The sequence below is a fragment of the Lemur catta genome, chromosome 3, assembly GCF_020740605.2.
Source record: "Lemur catta isolate mLemCat1 chromosome 3, mLemCat1.pri, whole genome shotgun sequence".
Classification (NCBI taxonomy): domain Eukaryota; kingdom Metazoa; phylum Chordata; class Mammalia; order Primates; family Lemuridae; genus Lemur; species Lemur catta.
Window position 1 is genome coordinate 6628421 of NC_059130.1, and position 26578 is coordinate 6654998.

The following is a 26578-nucleotide window of genomic DNA, read 5'->3' on the forward strand; positions in this document are numbered from 1 at the left end:
CTGAGGTTCCTCTTTCCTCCTTTAACAATTTTTGTTAATCGTGGCGCGTCTCTGGGCCAGTTTTTGCTTTTAATACTGAAATCAGCAGCTACGTGGGATTTAAATCACTTCGCTTTTTCCCGTCACTGTAGCACGCGCCCTTCATCCCGAGGAGTCCCCTGACCAGGCGCCGCGGACCTGCGGCCCAGTTCTCGCGAGAAGCTGACTATATCGCGGTCTTTCCTTGTTTCCAGAATCCTTTGCGCGAGGCGGAAAAGTCTTCCTCGTAGCTCCTGGTGATGCCGCGGGCTGACGGCGGCTTCCTCGCTCGGTCTCTCCGTGGCTGTTTGTCCGAGGACGATGGCAGCCCCCGAGCAGCCGCTGCCGTTATCGAGGGGATGCCCGAGCGCCACTTCGCTCTCGTCGCCTCGGGGTGACCGAACCCTTCTGGTGAGGCACCTGCCGGCCGAGCTGACCGCCGAGGAGAAGGAGGACTTGCTGAAGTACTTCGGGGCGCAGTCGGTGCGCGTCCTGTCGGACAAGGGGCGCCTGGTAAGGCCGCGCCACCCTGAGCCCCCCGGGGAGGGCGCGGACGGTGACCCGGGAGCGCGCGGACGGAAGGGGGACGACAGAAACGGGGGGACGACGCGCTGGCGTGGCGGGAGCGTCCCCCTCTTTCCTCCGTTGTATCAAAATATCTTGCGTGCGAAGTGGGGTTGGAACTGGCTCGAGTCTGGGTTAGTCACGCCGCTGCGGGAACGGGCAAGTGACGACGACAAAGCAGAATGGAACATGGCTGAGTTATAGCCCCTTTTCGGGCCCGTCCCGAGAACCTCTCAAGGCGTCTCTATTTATAGCGGGTATTTCTTTTATGCTTAGAGTACTCTTGCAAATACGCAACAAGGGATTTTTTTTTTTTTAATACTGGCTCATTTACAAGCCAGTGTTAAGTCATTCACCGAAATAGAGTTTAAACTGCAACAGGCATTTAAGGAACCTCGATACAAGATTGCTACTAGATTTTTGATAAAGAGGCTCCTCATAAAAAATTCCCCACGGCATCGTTTAAGGAACAGTATTTTAAGACTGTTAGAAGTTCCCGCGCAGGAAGTTACACAAGTGCTTTATTTTGCTTTATACCTAAAGGTGTTTTAGATGGGTTTTTCGTCATTGAAATAGTAATGGTGCTGTTAAAGTTTCTGGGAGACTTAAGTGCTTTTAAAGTCTTCCCAAGTGATTTTAATGTTAATGCACAGCCGGAGTTGAGAGTCACAGGGTTAGAAGGCCAGTTTTGATCAGTTTAAGTGTCATGTTTACCAACAAATACAAATAAAAGATTCTATCTGGTTTACATTAAGTGCAGTTAATTAGGTCATCTTGGATGAGGTAAGACAAAATAGAATGTGTGATCTGTTACTCAAACAACTTACAGTAAGCATGGACAAGAGCTGTTCCTTAGCATAATGATTCATTTGCTTTTGACTTATTTTTCTGATGGTTTAGACTTGTTGAACCTCATTACAAAGATAAAGCACAGAGGAAACATACACCTTGAGGAAGGATTTCTCTGTTGGTAAACGTTTTTAAAGTTTGCATTGGGATGTATAAAGGAAAGTGTAAGATCTTTAGGTGTGTCATAAATGGGAGATATTATATATTTTGAGATGGTTAAGCATGATTTTCTATGTGTAGTAGAGATTTTTAAACTTCTGGTCTGTTGAACTATTTGTAGATATAAAATGTGTTATGTATGTATAAACCTTTGTATGAAAAAGTTTGCATAGCTTTCATTTCAGAAGTCTGACCCCAAAAGTATTGAAAGCCACTGCACTGAAGTTAATAATCAGTGAAATGGTCTCAATTTTCCAACCTTCCCTATGATTTTATGAATGTGTCAAATCACTCTATGGATAAAATGTGAAACTTTGTTATGAAAAACTGAAATTATATTGGAAGTAATTTGTACCTTAACACCTTAATTGTTTTTCAGAAACATACAGCTTTTGCTACTTTTCCTAATGAAAAAGCAGCTATAAAGGTATGACTTTTTCTTTGCTATTGAAGTTATCAATAATATTCTATTATGTGATCTTGGGCCAAAAATGGGAGGCAAGTTAAACTGTACTTTTTAAAAGCAAAAGGATTTGTATTACAAGCATTTGCCTAACAAGGCTACATTTGATTTGTCAGTTGGCAGATCTTGCCTAGTGTTTAGGCATTGGGATGTAAGAATAGTAGGTTAACTATAAAGCAAATTAAAATTAACTGCATCTATAATTAAAATAACAAATTCTAAGTGATAGATTTGTAACTATCTCTGTAACTTTTTACAATTTTATATATATATAAAATTCTAGAGATCATGAGATAACCTTTCAGGTAGACCTCTAACGATTAGTTGGATTTTGAGAAGAATACAGGGGGAGATGGGCCTTCCAGGTTTAGAGAACACTACGTAAAGCTGTGGGACATGGAAATTTGTAAGTGGGGCAGGAATTAAGGGTTGAGACTTAAATAGGCCTTGCAAAATAGATTGAGTCTAAATTTGGATGGGAGAGACGTATTGAATTTGGTTTAATAAGTGGGCACTTGATACTTTTGAGCTAGCTCATGATATCATCAAGCCTGTAAACTCTACCTGGTAGAGTTTATATCACGGATTGAATGTGGAGACATACTAGAGGTAGGAGATCAAATGGAAAGCTGTTACACAATGACGAAAGCAAGAATAAGCATATGAAGAAAGCAACAAAAAGGCAAAGGAGAAAGTAAATATATGCTTGGTAGAGGTTGAGTTTATAGATTTTTATGATGTAGGGATTGGGAGAGAGAGAATAGTTCAAGATATTTGGACTGAGTTATTGGGGTGTCACATTAGCTGACTTGAGGAGCCAGAGTAAGAGGATGTTTACAGAGGTATGTAATGAATTCAAATGTCATCTTTTAACTTTGAGGAATTATTGGGCTGCTTCTATGTAAATATTTAGTAAATATTTAAAAATATTAGTTTAGAGCTGAGGCAAGGTCAAGAAAGGAAAGTCTCTCCAACCATGTGAATAGATACGATGAACCAGGAGAGAAGACTAGGAGAGAGTAGTTAAAGTAGGAGAACTAGAAAAGAAATTATCATGGATGCAAAGAGAAGAGAGTTTTAAGAAGATGAGATCCTGTGGTGATACAAACTGAAGAATGAACACAGTCTATTAGTTAAGGACTTTTTACCATGAAACAATAGAAATGACCTAAATTCTTATCAATAAGGAAAAGGGATACCTTAAATTTTAGTATATCCGTATACTGGCTTGTAATTGAGGATGATGTCAAAGGGTATGTCTTATATTAATGGGGAATGATAAGCCAGATAGAGTATATGAATAAAATTGTGAAGCATTAGGTATAAAGTAACCTCAGATTTTTTTGAAAACTAATAGTATGTCTACATGTTAGTATACACACACACACACACACACACACACACACACACAAAATGGCAGAACTATACACCAAATTGTTAAAAAAAATATCTTTCTCTAAGAGTGGGATTATAGAAGACTTTCTCATTATGTGTATTTTTATAATTATAGGGAATTTTTTTTCAGGAAAAAAGACCTTTTTTTAAACATTGTACAAAAAATTATAAATAAAAAATGGTAATGAAAACATTATTTTAGGGTCAGGATTAACTTGGAGGAAAGGACATGGAGCCAGTCATTATCTTTGATGTTTGTAGTGAAAGGAAGAGGTAAGAGATTAATGGCAGTGATAGACTAGAGTGTACTTGACCTTATTGGTAACTGATAGATTAAAAACACAAAAGGAAAAATGTTTAAGAACAAAGTAGGTAGCTGAGAGAGGCAAGGGTATTAGTTAACATTAAAAATGAGAAGCCATGAACCCTTGAAAATAAGAAAATGTGTGATACTCGTTTTGAGAGTAAGAAAGTTGAAGCAATTCAGGTTAAATGATCTCTATTTCAGGTAATTAAGGGTTCAGTGATAATGAAGAAGTCTAGAGTTCATTTAGGGTCTTGAAAATTATTGAAACATTTTAAAACTTGCTTTGTTTGATGACATAGGAGTCAAATAAGGATACATAAAGATGGTAGAATAAAATTGTGGTCCCAGTTAAGGCATATATTTCCATGTATTCAAAAAATATTAAATGCCTACTACGTGCTAAATGCTGATTTAGGTCTTAGGGTATATATGAACAAAACAAAGATAACCTCATTGGAACTCACATTCTCAAAAAGGAAGACAGACCATAAATAACAAACTTAATTGTTTAATATTTTAGAAGATGGTAAATGCTGTGGAAAAAAAAGAAGAAGTAGAGCAGTAAATCAGGGGTGCTGAGTGGGGAGGGATCAGGTTACATTTAGAGTGGTTAAGGTCATATTTGAGCAACAGTTTGAAGGAGATGAGGGGAGTTAACTAAGGGAATATCTGAGAGAAGTGCTTTCTGGTTAGAGGAACAGCTGGAATAGAGGCTTTGGGGTGTGACTATGCTGTCATATTGTTCAAGGAAACCCCTGACTGGAACAGACAAAAAGTGGGCAGAGAGATCATTGAGTTTGAAGTCAGAGAAGTAATATCCATAGTATATAGAGTATGTTAGTAGTAAGGGCATTAGATTACTCTGAGTAAAATGGAAAGCCACTAGAGCAAAGGAGTGACATGATCTGACTTATATTTAAAAGAATCACTTTGGCGGTTGGGTTGAGAATAGACTGAAGGAGAAAGGTAGAAACAGGGAAATCTGTGAAAATATTATTGTGATAATTCAGCCCAGAGATGATGATTGCATGAAACACAGTGATAGAAATGGAGGTAGTAAGCAGTAGTTAGATTCTGGATATATTTTGGAGATAGACGCAAACAGAATTTCTTAATGGCTTGCATATGAAATGTGGGAAAGAAGCATTATGGGTGATTATAAGATTTTTTTCCTGAATAACTAAAGGAATGGAATTATCGTCAACTGAAATGGAGAAGGCTCCAGGTGAAGCACATTGGGGATGGGAGAGAGTTCAGTGATTCAGTTTCTGAAACTGAATCAGTGTTGACTTTGAAATGTTTGTTACACACCTGAGGGGAGCCAGCCATTATTTGGATATGTGTTCCTGGACTTCAGGACAGAAGTCTGGGCTGAAGTTATAAATTGGTGAATCATCAGCATAGAGGTGATATTTAAACTTAGGATGCTAGAGTAGATCACCAAGAAAATGCATTTAGATATAGAGGAAGACCAAGACTAGAGCTCTGGAGCATTCCAACATTAAGAGTGTGAGAAGACACAAGCCAAAGAGATTGAAGAATAGATACCAGTGAGCTAGGAAGAAAGCTATAAGAAAGTAGGGTGTCTTGAAGCCACGTGAATGACATATCAAGGGAGTGATCAACTATCTTAAATGCAGTAAAGTGAAGACTAAGAGTTGACCATTAGCTTGGCAATACCAAATCTGCTGTTGGCTGTGACAGGCAATGTCAGTGGATTGATTAAAGCGTAAAACTGGTTGGAATAGGTCTGCGACTGAATGGGAGCAAAGGAATTATAGATATAAGGTTTAGATAACTTTTTAGGCATTTTAGTGTGAGTAATAAAAAGAAAATTAGGATAGGAGAAATAGGAGTGTGTTTTCATACTCATGTGGATAATCCAATAGAGGACAGAAAATTAACAATGTAGGTAAGAGCACCCCCCCATACATTTCCAGAGAGTAGCTAAAGAAAGACCCTTGAAAAGAATGGATGGGATTTAGTATACAAGTCAAGCAGCTGGATTTAGATAAACACAGGGAGAGTTAATACATGGTAACAGATGGAACATAGAATATGGATGCGTAAGCTGGTAAGTGGGGATTTATGGTGGGAATCCGAAATTCTCATCTTACTATGTCACTTCATTTGTCTGAAAGTAGGAAATGAGATACTAGGCTAAAAGAATGAACGAGGAATATTGTGAGGTTAAGGAACAAGGAGAAAGTAAAAAATATTTTGAGATATTAGTAGAAAAAATGGGCTAAAATTTTAGTATGTAATTGTGTGGCATCATTAAGGGCCACCCTGACATTAGTGGTTGTGCTTATATTAATAAATTTAAAGTGAGGTGAGGCAGATTTGTTAATGATTGTTATCTAGCCATTTTTGGTCGCCTGGGTATAAGCAGAGTTGACAGAGTTGGATTTAGCCAGATTTCTGTTTTGCTAAGTTATAGGAAGCAGTTCTTTTATAAAGTAATAAAGCCTTGGTAGCCTGAGTTTAAAAATAAGTAAGAAATAGCTAAAGTAATGATTACAACATTAACAAAAAAAGTATGAATAAATTATTTTTGTAAATAGTCTCTAACAAATCATTTTTGACACAATTATGAAATTTTTATTCTTCTAACTTCAGGCATTAACAAGACTCCATCAGCTGAAACTTTTAGGTCATACTTTAGTTGTTGAATTTGCAAAAGAGCAAGATCGAGTACATTCTCCATGTCCCACATTAGGCTCTGAAAAAAAGAAAAGGTATGTAGATATTCGGTTTCCCTAACATTTTTAAAGTGGCTTTTAAATCAATTGTACAGTTATTGGATTGTTTTTAGACTAGCAAGTAAATAATTTGAAACAGTAATGACACATTTCTCTATTAAATCTAGTACAGTAAAACAAGACCTTTATTTTTGCTCCTGGTTATGCATTAGGAACCACAGTGTTGATTTAATATTAGAGATTAATAATGTAAACTGGGAAGGGAGTGGGCAGAAATGAATTCAACTTCAACTATAAATGGAGGGATGGTAAGTAGTATGAAGTCTTTGTATTAGAAATAGCAACAATGTCATGAATGGGCATGGCTTTTGAAATCAAAGACTGATATTTGATTCCCAGCTGTGACTCTGTAGTTATACCTTCACAAATTTGCTTTACTCTAGTGGTTCTCAAAGTGTGGCCCCTAGACCAGCTGCATCATCTGAGAACTTGATTGAAATACAAAATCTTGGACCTTAACTGAATCTGGGCCTTACTGAATCAGAAACTTGAGTATGTTAGGAGGGGGGAGGTTGTGGTAGGGTGGAGGAAGGCTCTAAAAGCCTAAAAGTTTTAATAAACTCTCCAAGTGGTTATGGTACACAATAAAAAAATTTGAGTACCACTATTTAATACCATGTAAACTTCGGTTCTCTTTTTGGTCAATGAAAATTATTATGCCATCTTCGTAGGCTTTCAGAGAAGAGTAAATAAAAATGTGAAGTGCCCGATATAATAATAATATAGAAGGTACTCAGTAAAGGTTAATTCTAGTTCCATTTCTTTTTGTTGGTGTTTGCTTGAGAAATACTTGGAAATTTATTTTAATGCAACTGTTTTTATAATGCCATGTTTAAAAAGTATGCAATTTTGCACTCTTTCTGAAGATAAGGTCAACTTTGATTCTGTATATGTTAGGTCTGATGACCCTGTTGAAGAGGATAAAGAAAAGAAAGAAGTTGGCTGTTTAACAATAGAAAATGGAATTGCACCAAACCATGGGTTGGCTTTTTTTGTTTATTTTTTGTTCTTTTTCTTTTATGTGTATATATATTGCAAATAAGATCATTTTTAAAATAAAGATATTTTAATGTCCTGTATAGTTTTAATATGTTGAATAAACCTTTTCAGTTATGAGTTTGTCATTGAATTCAGTTCAAAGAAACCATCTACTAAAATATTTAAGGCTATAAGCTCTGATAAGAAATGCAGTACTTCATTTTTTTTAATACAATCAGAATACAAGTTTCTTTTTAAACGTACTTATTTGAATCTTTTAGGAACAAGGTAAAAATAATAGTACTATATTGTTTGAGCAATTTTGTATCTTACCAGGATACCTAAAATGAATATTGATATGAAATTATTAAAACGTGATAAGCATTTAAAATTCTTTTTTATATTTTAGGCTGACTTTTCCTCTTAATTCATGCCTCAAGTATATGTACCCACCACCTTCCAGCACAATCCTAGCAAACATAGTAAATGCTTTGGCAAGTGTGCCTAAGTTTTATGTTCAGGTAAGTAGAATGAAGGTTATTTTCCTCAAAGTACTTATTTGTATAGCATGATCCTTTATTTTCCATGCTGATTCTCATACTTATTTACTTGTTTATGTTACTAGTCATCAGACTAATTCCAGACAGGCAATGATAATACAGTATTGTAAAGGTAATGAAATATTACTAATTTTAAGTACGGGCTTTTGTAAACTCTAGCATAAATAGGTACTATTAAATAGAAGCTAATTTGGGAAATGTTATCTCTGGTAATTCTCTATTACTTTAGAATACACCTTCAACATAGAGATTCTTAAAGGAAAAGGCGGACCCCTCAGCAAGTGCTTAAAAATATTGCCAGTAATAAGATGCTGCTTTGAAGTACAAAATATAGATGATGTTTCTTTTCTTTATTATACTTCTCCATGTTTCATAATTTCATAATAATCAGGGGAAAACATATAAAAACATTTCAATAGGTTTTATATTGTAAGAACATAACATTTTTAGTAATGGGAATAATTGTATTTGTAAAAATGACACACTTAAATAACGTTAATCTGAGTGCCCATTTTACCTTGTCCTGCAGTTATGAAGGCAAGAGATGGGACTTCTTTTATAATAAATTAATCAATAGTGTTATTACAAAGATATTAGTACATAAAATATAAGATGTGAATTGAATAATTTTATAACAAATGATTTTAGGTGTTTTTTTTCTTTTTTAACACTTTAAGGTGCTTCATCTTATGAATAAAATGAATTTGCCCACACCTTTTGGACCAATCACTGCACGACCTCCCATGGTAAGAAACCTCTTAGAACTTTCAAGGGTCAAAATGTCTCTTCCTGAGTGGGATTATTGAGGCTAAATTATGCAAGTGTGGTAGCAACCTCTGATCTGAACTGAAAACAAGGAACAAATATAAAGTAATGTGATAATAAAAAAGCTGAGAACTGAAAGTGGGGAAGGCCAGAATATAAAAGAAATGTTTTTGGTAATAGAGGCCATTATATCTTCTAGTGTTGTTCAGTTCTTTAATTTAGAACATTGTGCCATCCTATAAGATAATTACATTTAACTAAATTATCCAAAAATTCTGTTCTGATTTTGTTGCAAGTAGAGCTTCATTTGCAAAAGACAAAAAGGATTGTCAATATTTTTATTAGGATTTATTGTGGAAATCTATCAGTAACTTGACTCTGCCTGCTCTTGAGTAATTTTAGTTATTTTGCTAGAATACTCTTAGTATATAATAGCAGTGCAAATTTACTTTGAGTGTTGACATATAAATAGAGAATTCGTTTTGGGTTTGATTGCTTTTCTAATGTAATTGCTATTAGCTTCATAATTTTTCTTCGTAATTTTAACACCTACTCAGTGCTTGGTATATTGCAGGGGTATTAATTAAGGTTATGCTGGCTACTGTTGAACAAAACTTAAATTCTTTGTCATTTAATACAATAAAAATTATTTCTTGGTCATATCAAGTGTATTCCAAAAGCAGGGGAGAGGGATATTCTGCTTTACTGAGCCACTCAAAAACCCCGAGTTGTTTTCACCATGTACCTTCTTAGGATGATGAGGGCATTAACAGTCTGCTGGGAGGAACAGAATTATATGTGGGAGTTTTTTTGTGCTCTCATTCCACTGGCTAAAACTCAGTTACTTGCTGAAATGTAACTGCAGAGGATGTTTGGAAATTTAGTCCAGCTGAGTGCCAAGGAAGAAGAAACAAGTTTTATGATCAGCTAGTGATCTGCCACAGGCAGTGTTCCGTGAATATGTGTAGAATATGTAAAAGAATATTATGATATAGAAATGAGAACCAGATATTCAAGTGGAATTGGCTTGTCTACTCCATAAATGTCATAGATTGCTATCGCATATTTGTTTTTTTCTTTTATTAGTATGAAGACTATATGCTATTGCATGCACCTCTTCCACCCACATCTAAGCCACCTGAGGAACCTCCTTTGCCAGATGAGGATGAGGAGTTATCTAGTAAAGAATCAGAATATGAAAGCAGTGACGATGAGGACCGACAGAGGTTTGTAATGTGAAATAATATTTGTTTAGATTCTAAGAAACATTGAATGTGGGAAAGAGACTCTTGTTTTTCATAAATTTTGCATATAATTCTTCATAATTTGCAGTCATTAGAATTTATCTATCCTCAGCTCCCCAACCTCTTACACATATATAGTAGCTACAGATTGAACCCTAAGAATAGATATTAAAACCTATGGGAAAATTTTTGAATTATGCATAATTTTTCAGATTAATGATTATAGTATTATATAGTCGAGCCTCAGTATTTGTGGATTTCATATTTGCCTACTTGCTAAAATTTATTTTTAACCCCCAAATCAATACTTGCAGTGCTGATATAGTCTTTCATGGACATAGACCATGGACATGTGTAGCGTGGTAAAAAATCTAAGTCACTTGACACACAAGTTTCCAGATGAGGTCAAATAAAGTGACCCTCTGCCCCTGCCTTCTTTTTTTCAGCTCTTGTACTAGAAACAAGTATCCTTTTCACAGTCTATTTTGGCATCATCTTTTTCACAATTTTGAGCCTTTTGTTGATGATTGTGCTATTTAAAATGGCCCTCAAGAATAGCGTTGAAGTGCTATCTTGTGTTTCTAAGCTCAAGATGGATATGATGTGCCTTATTAAGAAAATACATATTCAGAGAATACTGTTATTAAAAAAAAATGCATGTGTTAAATAAGCTTCTTTCAGGCCAGAGTTGTGGTGGTGTTGACTGTGAGATCAATGTTAATGAATCAACAGTGTATATCTTGTAAGGTGTCTTCAAACATAAACACTTGTAAAACCAGGTAGTGTATTGATCAGATGATGAAATATTGTAAGGAGAGGCTTCCAGAAACCTAACTCTGAATTTCCCTAGCGGCAATGATTCAGTATTCACTAATTTAATGTTTGCAGTGATCTTATAGATCATAACTACTGTAAATAATGAGCATCAATTGTATTCATGTTTTGTGTTTTGACACCTTATTCCCCTGGACTCTGTTCACCACAGAATAATTTCTAGAGCAATTCTGTAGGTTTTATACAAAACTGTTCCTAGTAATTACTGCAGATGAATTATTCTTTTATTGGTTATTCTTTCTTGACAATCTATACATAGTTTTTTAAAGGTTCTTGCAAAAAGTGGTAAGTTGTTAATAATGTTCAGGTATATAAGGCACAACCTCGCTTAAGACAGGAATTCCCAGTTTTTTTATAGGCCCAAGGAGTAAATATTTTTGACTTTGTGATCCAGATGGTCCCTGTTGCAGCTACTCAGTTATGCATTTGTAGTAGGAAAGCCATGGACAATACCTAAATGAGTGGATGTAGCCTTGTTATAGCAAAACTTTATTTACAAAAACAGGCAGCCAGCTGGGTTTGTTCCTTGGGCTATAGTTTGCCAACCTCTAGTGTACAAGAGTGTTACAGGCAAATGATGGAAATCTTAGGTAACTGTGCATAGAAGTCAGGTAAAGAACGAGGAGTTGACGTGAGTCAGCACTCACAGATTCTGGGCAACATATACAAATAATCAGCAGTAATTTGACTATCGAAGAGTATCTCTTAAACAGAGACATTTAGGGAAATTGGCAGTTCCTGATAGATGGTAACTTTAACTTGTTGTTAAATAAAGAATAAAGTGTTGCACTGGGTTAATTACTTAACCTCTGTGAACTTTACTTTCTTTATTAAAATAATGGTAGTAATTAGAAATGCTATGTGTAGACTGGCCAAACCTTTTTTTGTTTGTTTTTGTTTTGTTTATTTAGGTTTCCATTTAGGCATATAGTGTGAAATTCTGCCAATAATTCATCTTGAGTCAGGAGAGAGACCATAGCCTTTACATGTACCAATCTCTGGTTTCATGCTTCTCTATTATCTTTTGGAAATGTAGCAAGCCTAATAAAAACCAAAAAAAAAAAAAAACCCAAATGATACAGGTTGAGCATCTCTAATCCAAAAATTTGAAATCCAAAATGCTTCAGAATCCAAAACTTTTTGAGCACTAGTATGACACAGCATGCATGACTGGGGTAGTAACACCTTTGCTTTCTGCTGATTCAGTTTACACAAACTTTATTTCATGTACAAAATTATTAAAAATACTGTATAAAATTACCTTCAGGCTGTGTGTATAAGGCGTATGTGAGACATAAATGAATTTCATGTTGAGACTGGGGTTCCATGCAGGGGTGGGGAACCTGCTGTCTCAAGGCCACATGTGGCCCTCTCGATCCCCAAATGTGGCCCGTCAACTGAATCCAAACTTCAAAGAACAATCCCCTTTATTAGAAAAGGTTTGTTCTGTAAAATTTGGATTCAGTCAAAATATATATACTGTATATCATGTCATTTTGTATATGCAAATATTCCAAAATCCAAAAAAATCTGAAGTCCAAAACACTTTGAGTCCCAAACATTTCAGATAAGTGATACTCAACCTGTACTATTGCTTTATTCAGCAAATATTTATTGATTATCTAATATATGCCTGGCATTATTGTAAAGCGTTGGTATACTTTGGGTGAGTAACTAGTGGTTTTTGAATTCCTGCTCTCAAAGATACTAAAATGCCTAGACAAGATTTATCCTTAATATTAAATATTCGTACTCTTAGTGGAGAAAAGCTATGTACAAGATGTCTATTGTCACTGATTGGCATTTGTAAGTTCCTTTGGAGTGTAGTATATAGTATTTGAAAACTTTATCGTCATGTAATTTAAGTTACCTTATTTATGTAATTGATTTGTAACAATTATGCACAAAATGCTTTTAAAGGGAATGCTTCAGTCCAGGCTCTGTTTAATAATTAGAGTATGGATTAAAATAATTTTACTGTGTTGGTAAGGTTTTTTAAATGTCAGTCAAGCAAAGAACAATAAAGTCACATAGATTGTATTTTATCTTGTTCAGCTGTTTGGCACGAAGTCTAGCCATTTCATTTGGATAATTAATAATGTTTATAATGAAACATTTTTTTAAATTGATAGGTTGTAATTCAGTAAATCTTAATTCCTTTAAAGTAATATGAAAGTTGAGCAAGGCAATTTAGAATTTGAACTTCTGTCAAATAGATTGTCTCTTACTTGATGGCTTAGAATTTATACTTATTCCATATTCCAAGTAAGACTAGCAAATTGTTTTATCTGTCAATTTATATGCCAAAATTCATATTTAAGTTTAACAGAAACAGTGGTAAATAGCTTTGCTTTTAAATAAGGAAATCTTGTTTATCATCCGTCTCCTCAATGTAGAATGAACAAACTAATGGAACTAGCAAATCTTCAGCCCAAAAGACCAAAAACAGTAAAGCAACGCCATGTGAGAAAAAAGCAAAAGATAAAGGATATGTTGAATACACCTTCATCTGCTTCACACAGGTAATTTTATTTAGAATTATGAAATGAGGGTTGTTCATATGTAATTTGCTTACGTGATTAACTCACATCATTACTTAATCTGCCTTTTGTTTCCTGTTGGTCTGCTTGGTTCACCATTGGCTTCCTAGTTGCCAAATTTACAAGTTTTCATAATTCTCTCACAGTTGACCAGCATTTGATACTGTCAACTACCCTAGGTCTCAGAATTTTATTATTTTTACTGTACCACTCTGTTTTTTGTCTCCAACTTACTGCTTCTCTTCTGTTTTTACTTCCTTCATTTCTTTCTGTCTCTCTCTCTTCCTCTCCTTTCCCCCTTACACTCTCATCTTTTTTTTGCATTCCACATGATTCTATCCATGGTTGTCTTCTGTTCATAAATTTATATTTCTTGTTAATCTCATCATTTTCATGATTTCACTTGTTGCAGCTAATAAATACTAAATCTTTCTCTAGATTTAATCTCTGTCCTGAGACCTAAAGTCTTTATTTCCAGCTTCTTATCTGCAGACTCAAAATGTCTTATAGGCACTTAAGATAGTGTCTAAAATAAAACTCATTTACTTTCCTTTCACTATCTCTTGCTTTTTTCTCCTCCTGCATTCAGTTTTGATAATGGAATCACCAATATGTTTATGTAAAATTATTTAGTTCCTCCTAACTCTGTTACCTAATATCAAACATTTTTCAAATTAAAAGTACCCACCAAATAAAAATTCATATATCTTAACTTGACACACAGGACCCACCAGAGTGCCATTAAATATTTGTTGAATGCGTGGTAAGGTTCTGTGTGAATAATTTGTGTGTGATTTGAAGAATGCTTCTAATGCTGTCTTTTCAAACAGTGAGTTAATAGTCTTACAGGCAATAAATGATATGCACGGATAATTACTGCATTAACAATTATAATACATGACATAAGAAAAAGATATAATCTATGAACTGAATGGTTGTGAGAAAAGAAAGGTCATAGCCAGTTGAGAAATCTGAAAAGGTTTTAAAAGAGAAGAGACATTTGAGCTGGTCCTTGAAGGATGAGAGGCAAAACTTAGACAGGGAAAGGATATCTTGGTAAATGGAAAAGTAAAAGGGAAATTTCCAGAGGTAAGAAAATTTGTTGAATAGGGATAAAAATGATGACAGGGAAAGCTAAAATGTGGAGAAATTTGCCTTAAATTTTACATTAGGGACTTTGATTTATTGAGGAAGCCATTGGAATGCCACTGATATTTAAAAAATTAAGAATTCCTTTTGAACTGTGCTATCTTATAATAAACTTCATAGGGATAAGAAGATTTGGGATGAGTGTGAGGGCCATAGTTATCCAAGAATGTTATTAGATATAAATTAACTTTCCACTGTATTTTGGGTGTTTTGTTGTAGTCCAGAAGCTGCCAGTGAAATATTTGTTATAAGTATGTTTCATTTCAAGTGTATTGCCCTTCTTTTCTGTAATCTCTAGCAGTGCTGAATAATAGAAATAAATAATGTGAGTCACGTTAAATTTTTTAATAGTCACATTGAAACAGTGAAAAGAAACAGATGAAATTAATGTTGATAATATAACTTATTTAACTCATTATATCCAAAATATTATTTCAGCGTCTAATCAATATAAAAAGTTATTGAGATTTTACTTTATTTTTTCATACAATGTCATTAATATCTTGTGTGTGTTTTATACTTATACCATATTTTAATGTGGACAGCAACATTTTAATTGCTCATTGGCCATATGTGGCTGGCGGCTACTTTATTAGTTATCATAACACTATTATATAGTGTATAAAATATAGTACGTTAAAAATGTTTGTATTAAACATAGAATGAGCTGTTTTCATATATTTATAAATATCCTGAGGTTTAGGATTAATAGGTCCTTTCTCTGTCATTTATGTAGTGACTTCATGCAAATTATTAATATCCCTTAACCTCAGTATTTTTAATCGTATTTAAAGTAGGAATTTAATAATACTTATATTTGAGCATTTGTTAGGCTTTGTTGAAGTATTAAATCTAAGTCACTTTGTGTGGTATCTATAGTATAGTGAATTGTTTTTCAGTGTTAGCTCATTAAATTTAAAGTAAATTTGAAATAATATTTTACTCTGCATTTTATTTGCAATTACAAACTAACATCATTAATAGGTCCTTTCTCTGTCATTTATGTAGTGACTTCATGCAAATTATTAATATCCCTTAACCTCAGTATTTTTAATCGTATTTAAAGTAGGAATTTAATAATACTTATATTTGAGCATTTGTTAGGCTTTGTTGAAGTATTAAATCTAAGTCACTTTGTGTGGTATCTATAGTATAGTGAATTGTTTTTCAGTGTTAGCTCATTAAATTTAAAGTAAATTTGAAATAATATTTTACTCTGCATTTTATTTGCAATTACAAACTAACATCATGATTGTTTTTAAATAGCAACTTACATCCAGTGCTGTTACCTTCGGATGTATTTGACCAAGCACAACCTGTAGGTAATAAAAGAATTGAATTCCATATATCTACTGACATGCCAGCTGCATTTAAGAAAGATTTAAAAAAGGAACAGAATTGTGAGGAAAAAAATTATGGTAAGGATATTCTTGTTCTTTCATATGCTGAAATTAGTTTTTTGTGTTAGAGTTAAGTTTTTATATAACGTTTTTGTGTTTTAGTAATTGTCAACTTTTAAAATATGCAGTTAGGTCTTCCTAAATATGATGGATTAATATCCATTTTCAGTTTTTTTATATAGTTAAAATTGATGCTAAGTGGCAAGATTTTCACTGTTACCTTTTGCTAGTAATCTCTAGAGTGAAATTTAGTGGTTTCTGTTGGTGTTTACACTAAAAATAGAATAGTGTCTTGCAGTGCGACTCTTTTTTGAGTTGTATATTTCATGTAAATATTTTTTTATTCAAAAGACATGGAAGATTCTTTGCCAAAGATACTATTCTTAAATTTAAAAATAATGTATTGATTTTTTTGCTTGTTTTAGCCATTAATTTGATATTATGTTGTTTTAGTGTTCTTTTGTTCTTTAAATCTTTGAAATTTCAGAAATAATACACATTTTTAGAAAAGTAATCAAAACAGAAACATATAAAGTAAACTTTTCACAAAGTTAAAATTCAAACCCCACTCTCCTTTGTCCCACTACACAGAAGTAAATACTATTAGTAATTTGGTGTGTGTATATGGATGTGTCTATGTATATCCTTCCAGACCTTATCCTGTACATGTATAAACACATTTTTCTCTTATTTATCATTCACTTATTGGAAGTTAGTTTTATAGTGGCTCTATGGACAAGTTAGGCATGGTCTCATCTCTTTTGGAGTTTACAGTCTAGTGGGGGTAGCTTACTATGTTAGAACATAAAAGCATAAAAGCAAATACTTTGTTTTTTTATGGCTTCATAATAATCCATAGTATAGTTATATCAATCTTTATTTACTTGTACCCTGTTTATAGAAGTTGAGGTTGTTTACTATTACAGAAAATACTGGAATGTACATTTTTGAACATTAATCTTTGAGTACTTGTATAAATATAGGATAGAATTCTAGTAAGTATTGCAAATGTAGTAAATGAAAAACTGTAACTAGTTTTAATTCCTGTATCTGACAGTTAGAATACATTGCCTTTTCAGATAGCTCCTTTCTTGTTTCAATATTTATGTTTTTATTTTTCTTAGTTTTTATATCATGGCTAGTCAGCCCTTGACACAAATTTTTATTTTTAAACTTAATTTACTCAAAGATTTATAACTTGATGAGATGAGGACAGTCATCCCGTTATGCATCAGTGTCGAAGCAATATTGAAGTACCAGTGGAAGCAGTTTAAACATTTTTCTGGTTTTGATGCCTTCGGGCCCCAGGAGTTCTGTTTATACAACCTTTTGTTTTTCTTTTACGTTATAAAGAGACTTTTATAATCCGAAATGTAACATATTCTTTGCATCATTTTCACAGACTCTTTAGAGCTTTTTTTGTTTTTGTTTTTTAGGTGGTATAACTAGAATGTTTGTAGTGAATGCTTAAGCCTATCCTTCCAAACTCTTTTTTCCAAGCTAGTTTAATTCTTGCTGATGCTAAAATTCATATTTTATGAATGAAATTCAGTGTTGCTATCTAAAAAAAAAATTTGCAGTGGTTTTGAATTTTCTTAATTGAATGAGTAATTTCTTAAGTGTTTAAATACTTGTTTTTCTTCACTACTTACAGGATCAAGAGAAAGACTGGCTTTCGAGGGAGTTGTTAATAGATTTTTTTTTTTTTTTTTTTGGTATTCCCTAATGGAAATGTCTTATTTTATGGTGTTTATTCCAGTGTAATGTGCTGATCTTAATTTTTTAATCATCATTGAGAAGGTTGAAGGTTGTTTCACATATTCTGATGTAGCACTATTTAGTCTTCATAAACGTATAAATAATCTTGGGAGAACACATCTCAGTAACACAATGCCTTTGTTAATTATGTAATTTATTTATTTAATTGAAAATTTCTTTTTGTTCACACGGTTATTAATACTTCAGAGTGGGTAGGTTAAACAAAATACCTGTTACTGACCCTGAAAGCATGCACACTATCTACCCACTGAACATTTTCATCAGATGCCCCTCTGGTGCCTCAAACTAAATGTGTTGAAAGTGAATTAATTTTCTTTCACATTTCAGGCCCTGTAAGCAGCATCACACAGCAACCATTTGGGTATTTAGCTATTGTCTTTGGCTGTTTTCCTGCTACAGTGGCAGAGCTGAATAGTCATAACAGAAACCATATGGCTTATGAAACCTAAAATACTTACTATTTGAACCTTTATAGAAAAATTTGCCTATGCCAGTTCTAAAACATTGAGAAACACCAAAGCATTTTAGTGCCAAAAAATGTCTTATTAAATTAAAAATGAAGGGATAAAACCTCAAAAGCTATTTTGAAGTGAGAGATTTTTAATGACTAATGTTAATGTTGAACTTAGATTTGCCTGCTACTGAAGTTGATGCACCCAATATGGGATTTGGAAAAATCTTCCCCAAACCTAACTTGAACGTCACAGAGGAGATTAAAGAAGACTCTGATGAAATGCCATCAGAATGCATTTCTAGAAGAGAGTTGGAAAAGGGCAGAATTTCTAGAGAAGGTAATGTCATGAAATAAACAAAGCACATATTCCATTTTACATTTCTTTCACTCTACAGAAACAAAATAAATTTATATCGTATCATTTATCTTTATTTAAGGCACATACTTCAAAACATCTCTCCAGTTAATGTTTGTAATCTCCTTTTTTGTTTTTTAATACTCATACTTCATAGGGTAGAATACTCCTTTCCATGCAATTTTTCCAGTCTATATTTGTTTGGGAAAAGTTTTTTCATTTCTATAACATTTATATGGCTTTTAAGACAAATTTATATATACCATAAGTCTGGAGTTACGTATTCCAGAAACAGTTGATAGACTATCACAAATACGGTGTCTGAGATAGATGCAAAGTGTGTAAAAAACAAAAAAGTTCGTGATTAAACATCTGTTTCAGGATTTTATATAAAATAATATAGTTTTTTACTTCTAAAGGATTTTTACTGTTTTAGTATATTTTAAGAAAATATTTAGAGGTTTTAGATTGGTATATTACACAAAATATTCCCTATAACAATAGGAAATAGACTTCCAGCTATGTTTTTATTTTACTATATTTTATTTCCAATAAAATTCCAATAGCAATTGTATACAACATCTAGTTGTCAAGAGCAGATTACTGACATTAAATAGGAGGAGCTATAGAGGGGTTTGCAGGCCACAATTTGTCTGAAATACCTGATTATTGTATTTGAGTACTTCATTCTTGCATTTGAATATAGAGGTGGCTGGTGGTTTTAGAAATTCACTTTAAGCACAATAAATATACAAGCGATTGATAACAGGTATGCTTTTTAGTCTTTTTAATAAAGCAACTCATCTTAAAGGGCCATTAATAGTAGATATTTTACTGGACAAATTTCAGTTATATTAGGTGCCTGAAAGTTTTAGAACAAAAGTTAAATTTTTTATATATAATCAATTCAGATTTTTAATGAGTATTTTTATACCCATTTGTAATATTGTTACTAAGTCCTGTGGTTTTAACATTTTCATAAGGCTTATTTTGTCTATGCAACAGTAATTTTTGAATGTTACAGGTTTTTTTTTTTAAATTGGTGAAAACATTTTAATTTTTATCCTTGTTTTATTTTTAAATAAGAAATGGAAACACTTTCAGTGTTCAGAAGTTATGAACCTGGTGAACCGAACTGTAGAATTTATGTAAAGAATTTAGCTAAACATGTCCAAGAAAAGGTAAGTTGCAGTTTATAAGTTGATTTTGTTTTCCATTATGTAAATGAAAATAATTTGAAAGTTTTATAGTTGATATGTTAGTGTTTTTAAAAGTCTGTGTGAAACCACCTTTAAGAGTATTTTTTACTCTTCAGGGTGTGCCAAATTGTTTAATATTTTCAGGTTAATTGTTTATTAAAGTAATAATATTTTTATAGCTTGTTTTCTCTGGCAGTAAACACTAAGAGTTTGAGATAGGAATTAATTTCTTAGGGCTGCCATAACAAATTATCACAAAGTGAGTAACTTAAACAACAGATACATTGTCTCAGTTCTGGGGGCTAACTCTGAAATCCAGGGTGGCAGGATTGGTTCCTTTTGAGGGCTATGGGGGAAGTCTGTGTTCGGTGCTTCTCTTCTCCCACAGCTTCTGCTGATTCGCGACCAGTGTTTGGCCTTCTTGGCATGTAGTGGCAGCATCACCCCAATTTCTGCCTTCATCTTCATTCATATAGTGTTCTCCCTGTATGCATGTCTATGTTCAAATTTCCCTTTTTTGTAAGGCCACCAGTCATACTGTATTAAAAAGCCTACTTTATTCCAAATGTGACCTCATTTATTTATTTATTTATTTTACATGTATTTCCTGGCTTATTTGTCTTTTTCATGTTGCCATTCTAGGACCTTAAATTTATTTTTGGAAGATATGTTGACTTTTCATCAGAAACACAACGGATCATGTAAGTGACAGTGATAATCTCAAATTATGTTTGTTTTTATCTGTTAGGAATTTATCTTTTTTAATCCAACATTTTGCTTTCAGAGATAAAAATTATACGAAGAAGTTGATCTATTCTGTTGCACAATGAACCTTTTGGATGTCTAGAACAGAGGTTGACAAACTTTTCTGTAAATGGGCAGATAGTAAAAATTTAATATTTTTATTTTATTGCAGACCATACTGTGTCTGCAGCTACTCAGTTTTGTAGTTGTAGTGTGAAAGTATCCATAAATAATATCTAAACGAATATTCATGGCTGTGTTCAGATAAAACTCTTCACAGAAACAGACTTTGTGATAATTTCTTTGTCCCAATTCTCCCTCAAGAGCTGTGGTTCTGACTTTAACATCTCAAACTTTAAACATTAACTCAAGAGCTTAGTAAAACAGTTTTCTAGGCCCATCCGCAGAGAGTCTGGTTTTCTAGGTTTCATGGGTAAGGACCACAAATTTCTGTTTTTAAAAAGTTTTTGGATGGTGCAGAAGCTGCTGCTCCAGAGACTCTACTTTAAAAACCATTGTTTTAATGATTTATCCAGGAATATATAGCAGCGAGGCAAAATTTTTAAAATTCTTACGGTGGCAGTAAATTCTCATCTTTTAATTGAACTGCATTATGCCAGGCTCCCAATTTTGTGAAAGCAAAAAGGAGGGACGTGATTTGTAAATGACATAAAAGCTAATGTTTGGAGTTAGAATTTCATTCTTTAAAATTCCATATATGTTAATTCCAAAATAAGAAGGACTCCTTGTCATATAAATTAAAAGTAGGAAGAAATAGAAAAGATAAGGTAAGAGACTTTTGAATGGAGGTAAAATAGAGAAGTGACTGTAACTAGTTAATTTTGTTTTAACTATCAAGTGAAGCCAGTACTTTTAAAATCTCATTTGGCCTCTATATCTTTTTATGTAAGTATGCACAAGTAGAACCAGGTCTTAAAATTCTCTATTTACACTCATTAGTGGCAGATCTCTTTTCTTATCAGGATACCAAAAGTCTTTTTTTTTTTTTTTCTGGCCATGCAAAATACTGGGTTGTTGTTGGCATCTTTGAGTCATGATTATAAAACAAGGAAAAATAGTTGTATGTGCATATGTATGTATAAATACATGTGTGTGTGTGTATGTGTAGATATGTACATTCTTTCAATTTCCAGTAGTGCCTGTAATTAGAATTCAAGGGCAAAAAGTAATTCTATATAGAGAATAGAGAAAGCTGTAGACATCAAAATAAGTTATTTCCCAGGAGACTAGTCATGTGATTTTTTAAGAAACATTTTAGTACATTTTTTAATTGATACTTTTTTATGTTTTATATTCTTTTGCTGGTCCCATAGACTAAATAGTAGGTACTATTTCAGTTGTAAATTACAATCTGATTTTTCTAAGTAGTTTTTGAATATAATTTTCTCTCAAAAATTTTGAAAAATGAATACACTGTGAAACAGAAAACTATATTAGGTTTTTGTTTCTGTCTCTGACTTTAGACTTTAGCTATCTGCTCTGAAGAGTCCCTCAGTCTCTCTAGGCATCACCTCTAAAATGATGATTTTGACTAGATAAGCAGGTTCCTTCCTTCTCTGAAATTCTATGATTGCTTATAATAATATAATGAATTCTATAATTGTTTACAGTTGGCTCCTGTTAGCCCTTCTATTTTTGGTTGTATAATTTGTTTTTTGTCACTTGAGCAGACAGTACTGAAATGACTGCAAAATACTTTTAAAAAATAGAGAAATGAAATAAAAACTTAAGTTTGCTTTTATAGTTACTTGTAACATAATTTTAAATCACATAAATACATTTATGATAGTTAAAAAATAGATATATAAGTACATCATCAAACTCATATTTACCTATTTGTAGAATCAATTTTAGAATAGAATACAAAATATAATTTTAGAAAAACTGAAGAAGTAATATGCTAATCAGAGAGTGTAGTCATTTTTAATTTGAAATAGCAAAATTTCACATTTTCATTTTCTTCATCAAAATTGACATTCTTTGAATCAAAACTACTCTTTCTTCCTTGACTTCTAGGTTTGATATACGCTTGATGAAAGAAGGTCGCATGAAGGGACAAGCTTTCATTGGACTTCCAAATGAAAAAGCAGCAGCAAAAGCCTTAAAGGAAGCTAATGGATATGTTCTCTTTGGAAAACCCATGGTGGTTGTATCCTTTAAATCAGTCTGTTTCAAAACTATATAATTTTTAGGAGAAGGATATAACTGACACTAATTTTTGTTATCCTTTAGAAATTTCAACACTGGAATTTTAGCTTAAGATATTCATTTATAGTTAAACATGCCTTAGCTGAGTCAGATGAAAGGTAATTTAGATTTTTATTGGAAAATGAAAGAACTTCAGCAGCATGAGGTGGTTAAATTTCAGCCATGTTTAAACTTTTATGCAACTCAAAGTATATACTCATGCTAAGCCTAAGAGACTAGAGTATACAGAAATACATTTGGAGTCATTAAATAAAGAACTTATTGTAGTTTTATTATTTAAAGGTGTAATTCACATTTCTACATAACCAGAATGTATCATTGATTAACCATCTTGCTTTTAGTAGTTAATGCAGTTTGCAAACTAGAAATCAGTAATGGAAGTAAAGAAGCAAGGTCCAGGTGTAAAAAAAATAATGACTGTAAAGAAAAGATTAATTTTTTATTTCTCTTCAAAGTCATGGACATAGGCAGGAGGCAATCAGACTTTACTCCTACCCTGCATTACAAAGTTTTTGCTAATTATTTAGATAAATTAACATCATGTTCATGAAGGAAACCTTAATTTTAAAATATTAGCAATTTGCTCGATCTGCTAGACCAAAACAAGATTCTAAAGATGGAAAAAGAAAGTATTAAAAATTAATAAAGGTAAGTGTGCATAAAACATAATAAAAAGACTACTATTTCTTGAGATAAAATTGAAGGATAAAATCTTGATAGATTAGTAATTCGGGTATCTTTTAAGATTTTTTAAGGAAATATCTATGTAGTTAATTTCCATCAAATTTCAAAATTATAATTGCAGAGTAAAGCCCATTTATATGTAAAAATTAAGTTTGGAGAATGAATTTTATAAAGGGAGCGTGTCCATTACTCTTTATTTACTTTTTCTGCCTAGAATAAAGCAGTGGTTCTTAAACTTTAACATGTATTACAATCACTTGGAGATCTGATAAAACAGATTGCTAGGCTTCTTCTCCCTTCCCTCCAAGAATTGCTCATTCAGTATGTCTGAGGTGGGGACGTAGAGTGACCACAATTCCATTTTTCCCCTGACTGAGGAGTTTCCCAAGAGGCTGGACTTTCAGTGCTGAAATGGGAAACTTGCCAGCCAGGACAAGTTGGTCATCTGTGGTGACACTTGAGAATTTGCATAACTAATGACTTCCCAGGTAATGGTAAGGCATCTATCTGGTATAGGGACCACACTTTGAAAACTCACGAGGTGAGGTAAAGGCCGGGCACGGTGGCTCACACCTGTAATCCTAGCCCTCTGGGAGGCTGAGGCGGGTGGATCGCTCGAGGTCAGGAGTTCGAGACCAGCCTGAGCGAGACCCCGTCTCTACTGAAAATAGAAATAAATTATCTGGACAACTAAAAATATATATAGAAAAAATTAGCAGGGCATGGTGGCGCATGCCTGTGGTCCCAGCTGCTGGGTGGGGGGGGGGGCGGCCAACAGAGTGAGACACTGTCTCAAAAAAAAAAAAAGAAAGAAAACTCACGAGGTAAACATTTAAAGCTAAATTTTCTAACTTAAAATTTAATAGTGCTTAATATATAAAATTAATTACTAGCACACTTTATGAAAATGTTGGTGGAGTTAAATCTTTTGTCTTTGAAACAAGTAATTTTCATATATACTTATATAATTTAATGATTGAAAATTGTAGAATTAAAGACTTAATATTTCAAAGTTTGTGTTACTTTTAAGTTTGTTTGAGTGGAAATATATTCTGTTTTTTACTTTAAATCTTTCTCCTTTTGTAAACTGGAAGAACATGAAGTAAATTGGTCAAAATTACTGGTGCTTATCTGAAGAAAAATGATATGATTAAATAAGAGAAAATTTTGCTTAATTTTTAGTCCCTCTGTGAGGTGCTTGAATATTTGAATTTTGTTATATTTATACTTGGGTAGTCAGAAGTCTTATAAATACCTTAGAGGAAAAATTAAATAATTTCAGTTTGTATTTTAAAACATCATTTATTTATAAATCTAATGCTGAAAAATAAGAAGAAATTTAAACTGCATTCTGCTGTTCTTCTTTAGAAGCATTCCTGCGTAAATACTGCTGTAATACTGTCATGCAAAGTGTATCCTTTCTTGTCGTATCCTTTTTGGGGCAGCGTTTTTTGTTTTTTGTTTTTTTTTTCCTAGAAATGTTTGTCCCTCTCCCACCTATTGATTCAGATTAAACTATACTTTTTTATACTTTATTCAGATGAAATATTTCTAAATTTATTTGTGTAGGTTGAACAAATCTTTTATGTGCTTTTTAGATTTGTTGTTGAAATTTTTATACTGTCCTTTAGGTTATATAATTTTTCTCGAGAAAGTTAGTGAATCAGGTCAACTTACTTGAAGAATGTGTGCATTTGCTTTAACTCAGAATGTGGTCTTGTTTCTTCTATTTGTGTATTTCTTAAACCTAATTCAGTAATATAGGCTTTCTGTTTTATGGTACATCTGGTTTAGGTGTTCTATATGATGTGTTGTTAAATTTGATTGGGGAAGGGAATTTTTTTCTTTTAAAAAGTCCATATAGTGAAAATTAAAATAGCTAGATTTCTATGTAAATTCTAAATGAGAATAGCAGACCTCACATCTGAGATCTTATTACTGAACTCTCTTTTGGCGTAGATAGCAAGTATAAGTATCTTTGTTCTTTCCTTTTCTTTTTCTAAACAAATAAACAAAGAAGAATAAGAAAAGAATAACAGGGGAGAAGATATAAGTTGACTCGGGGTAGCACATTAAGTGAAAAGAAAAACAATCCTGGTAGATCATAAGAACAGTGATCTCCAGACTGGTGGATGACCAGACTGACCCAGAATAGTGGTTCTAAATCTTGGCTGCACGTTGGAATAATCTGGAAACTTTTAAAAACATACTGCTTTAAAAAAAAAAAAAAATCTTAAAGAATATACTGATGCCTGGTTCTCTCCCTCATAGTTTTGATTTAATTGGTTTGGAGTACAGCATGGATGCTGGAATTTTTCAAACCTCTCAGTGTGATTGTAATGTGCAGGCAAGGTTGAGAACCACCAAGGAAGAGTTTTTATGCATAAAGATTCCTAGATTCTATCCTGGAACTAATATATCAAAATCTCTGGGAATGATATCTAAGGATCTGATTTGAAAAAGTATCCAAATTTCCTTAGTAATTTCTAAGGATTGACTAGTTTACATACTACTTTTTTTGAGTAAAATGGTTAGACACCTCGTACCAACCTACCCATCCTACCTTTTATAAGTAGGAAAATAAAGGGTTGGAGCCTCTACATTTCTTTGGTGAAAATTATTAATACTATTAAAATAACTCAAAATTTTGTAAATTATCATTATCACCGTAAAAGTACAAAAGACTATATAGATATTGAAATTGCAATTGTTATTTTTCTATAGGTATAGTTAACATTTTTTTAATGTTATGAATAAGTTTCTGTATAAGTTCATTTAGGTAATTTAATTTTGTTGTACTGACATGATTCACTAATTTTCCTAATATCAATGTTTTAGTTATTTTTAAATAAGCTGTTTTATAATTATGATTATTTTAATGGACTTCTATGGTGTTTTAGGTTCCTTTTGAATTCCATGTCTTTCAAGTGCTTTCCAACTTTGAGGGGAAGAATTTGACCACCTGGACTATGGAACTGTGCGTCACAGCTTTGAAAGTGTATTTAAAAATGCAGTCTATATGCATTTAAATCAGTTTATTGGAACTATATTGCCTGTATTTTAATGACCTTCCTCAAATATAATAAACTATTTTCTTCCAGTATCGTAGCATTTGAAATTTTTCTTTATGTATCCTTGCCCTAATTT

The 26578-nt window shown here is 33.0% G+C and overlaps 1 protein-coding gene across 2 annotated transcripts; it reads left to right on the plus strand.

The window, feature by feature from the left end:
* Positions 1-26534, plus strand: RNPC3 (RNA binding region (RNP1, RRM) containing 3). 2 transcript variants are annotated; one of them, XM_045546652.1, is made up of 15 exons: positions 1-531; positions 1970-2017; positions 6375-6493; positions 7415-7498; positions 7905-8016; positions 8733-8801; positions 9907-10046; positions 13295-13420; positions 15854-16005; positions 18396-18557; positions 19662-19756; positions 20417-20475; positions 22556-22688; positions 23324-23395; positions 26332-26534. In XM_045546652.1, exons 1-14 carry the CDS (start codon positions 340-342, stop codon positions 23381-23383), a joined length of 1551 nt encoding a protein of 516 aa, XP_045402608.1. In that variant the 5' UTR covers positions 1-339; the 3' UTR covers positions 23384-23395; positions 26332-26534. The 2 variants fall into 2 exon arrangements, with proteins under 2 accessions (XP_045402608.1, XP_045402607.1); XM_045546651.1 differs by having other exon boundaries at positions 86-531; positions 24800-26534.
* The last annotated feature ends 44 nt before the right edge of the window (positions 26535-26578 follow it).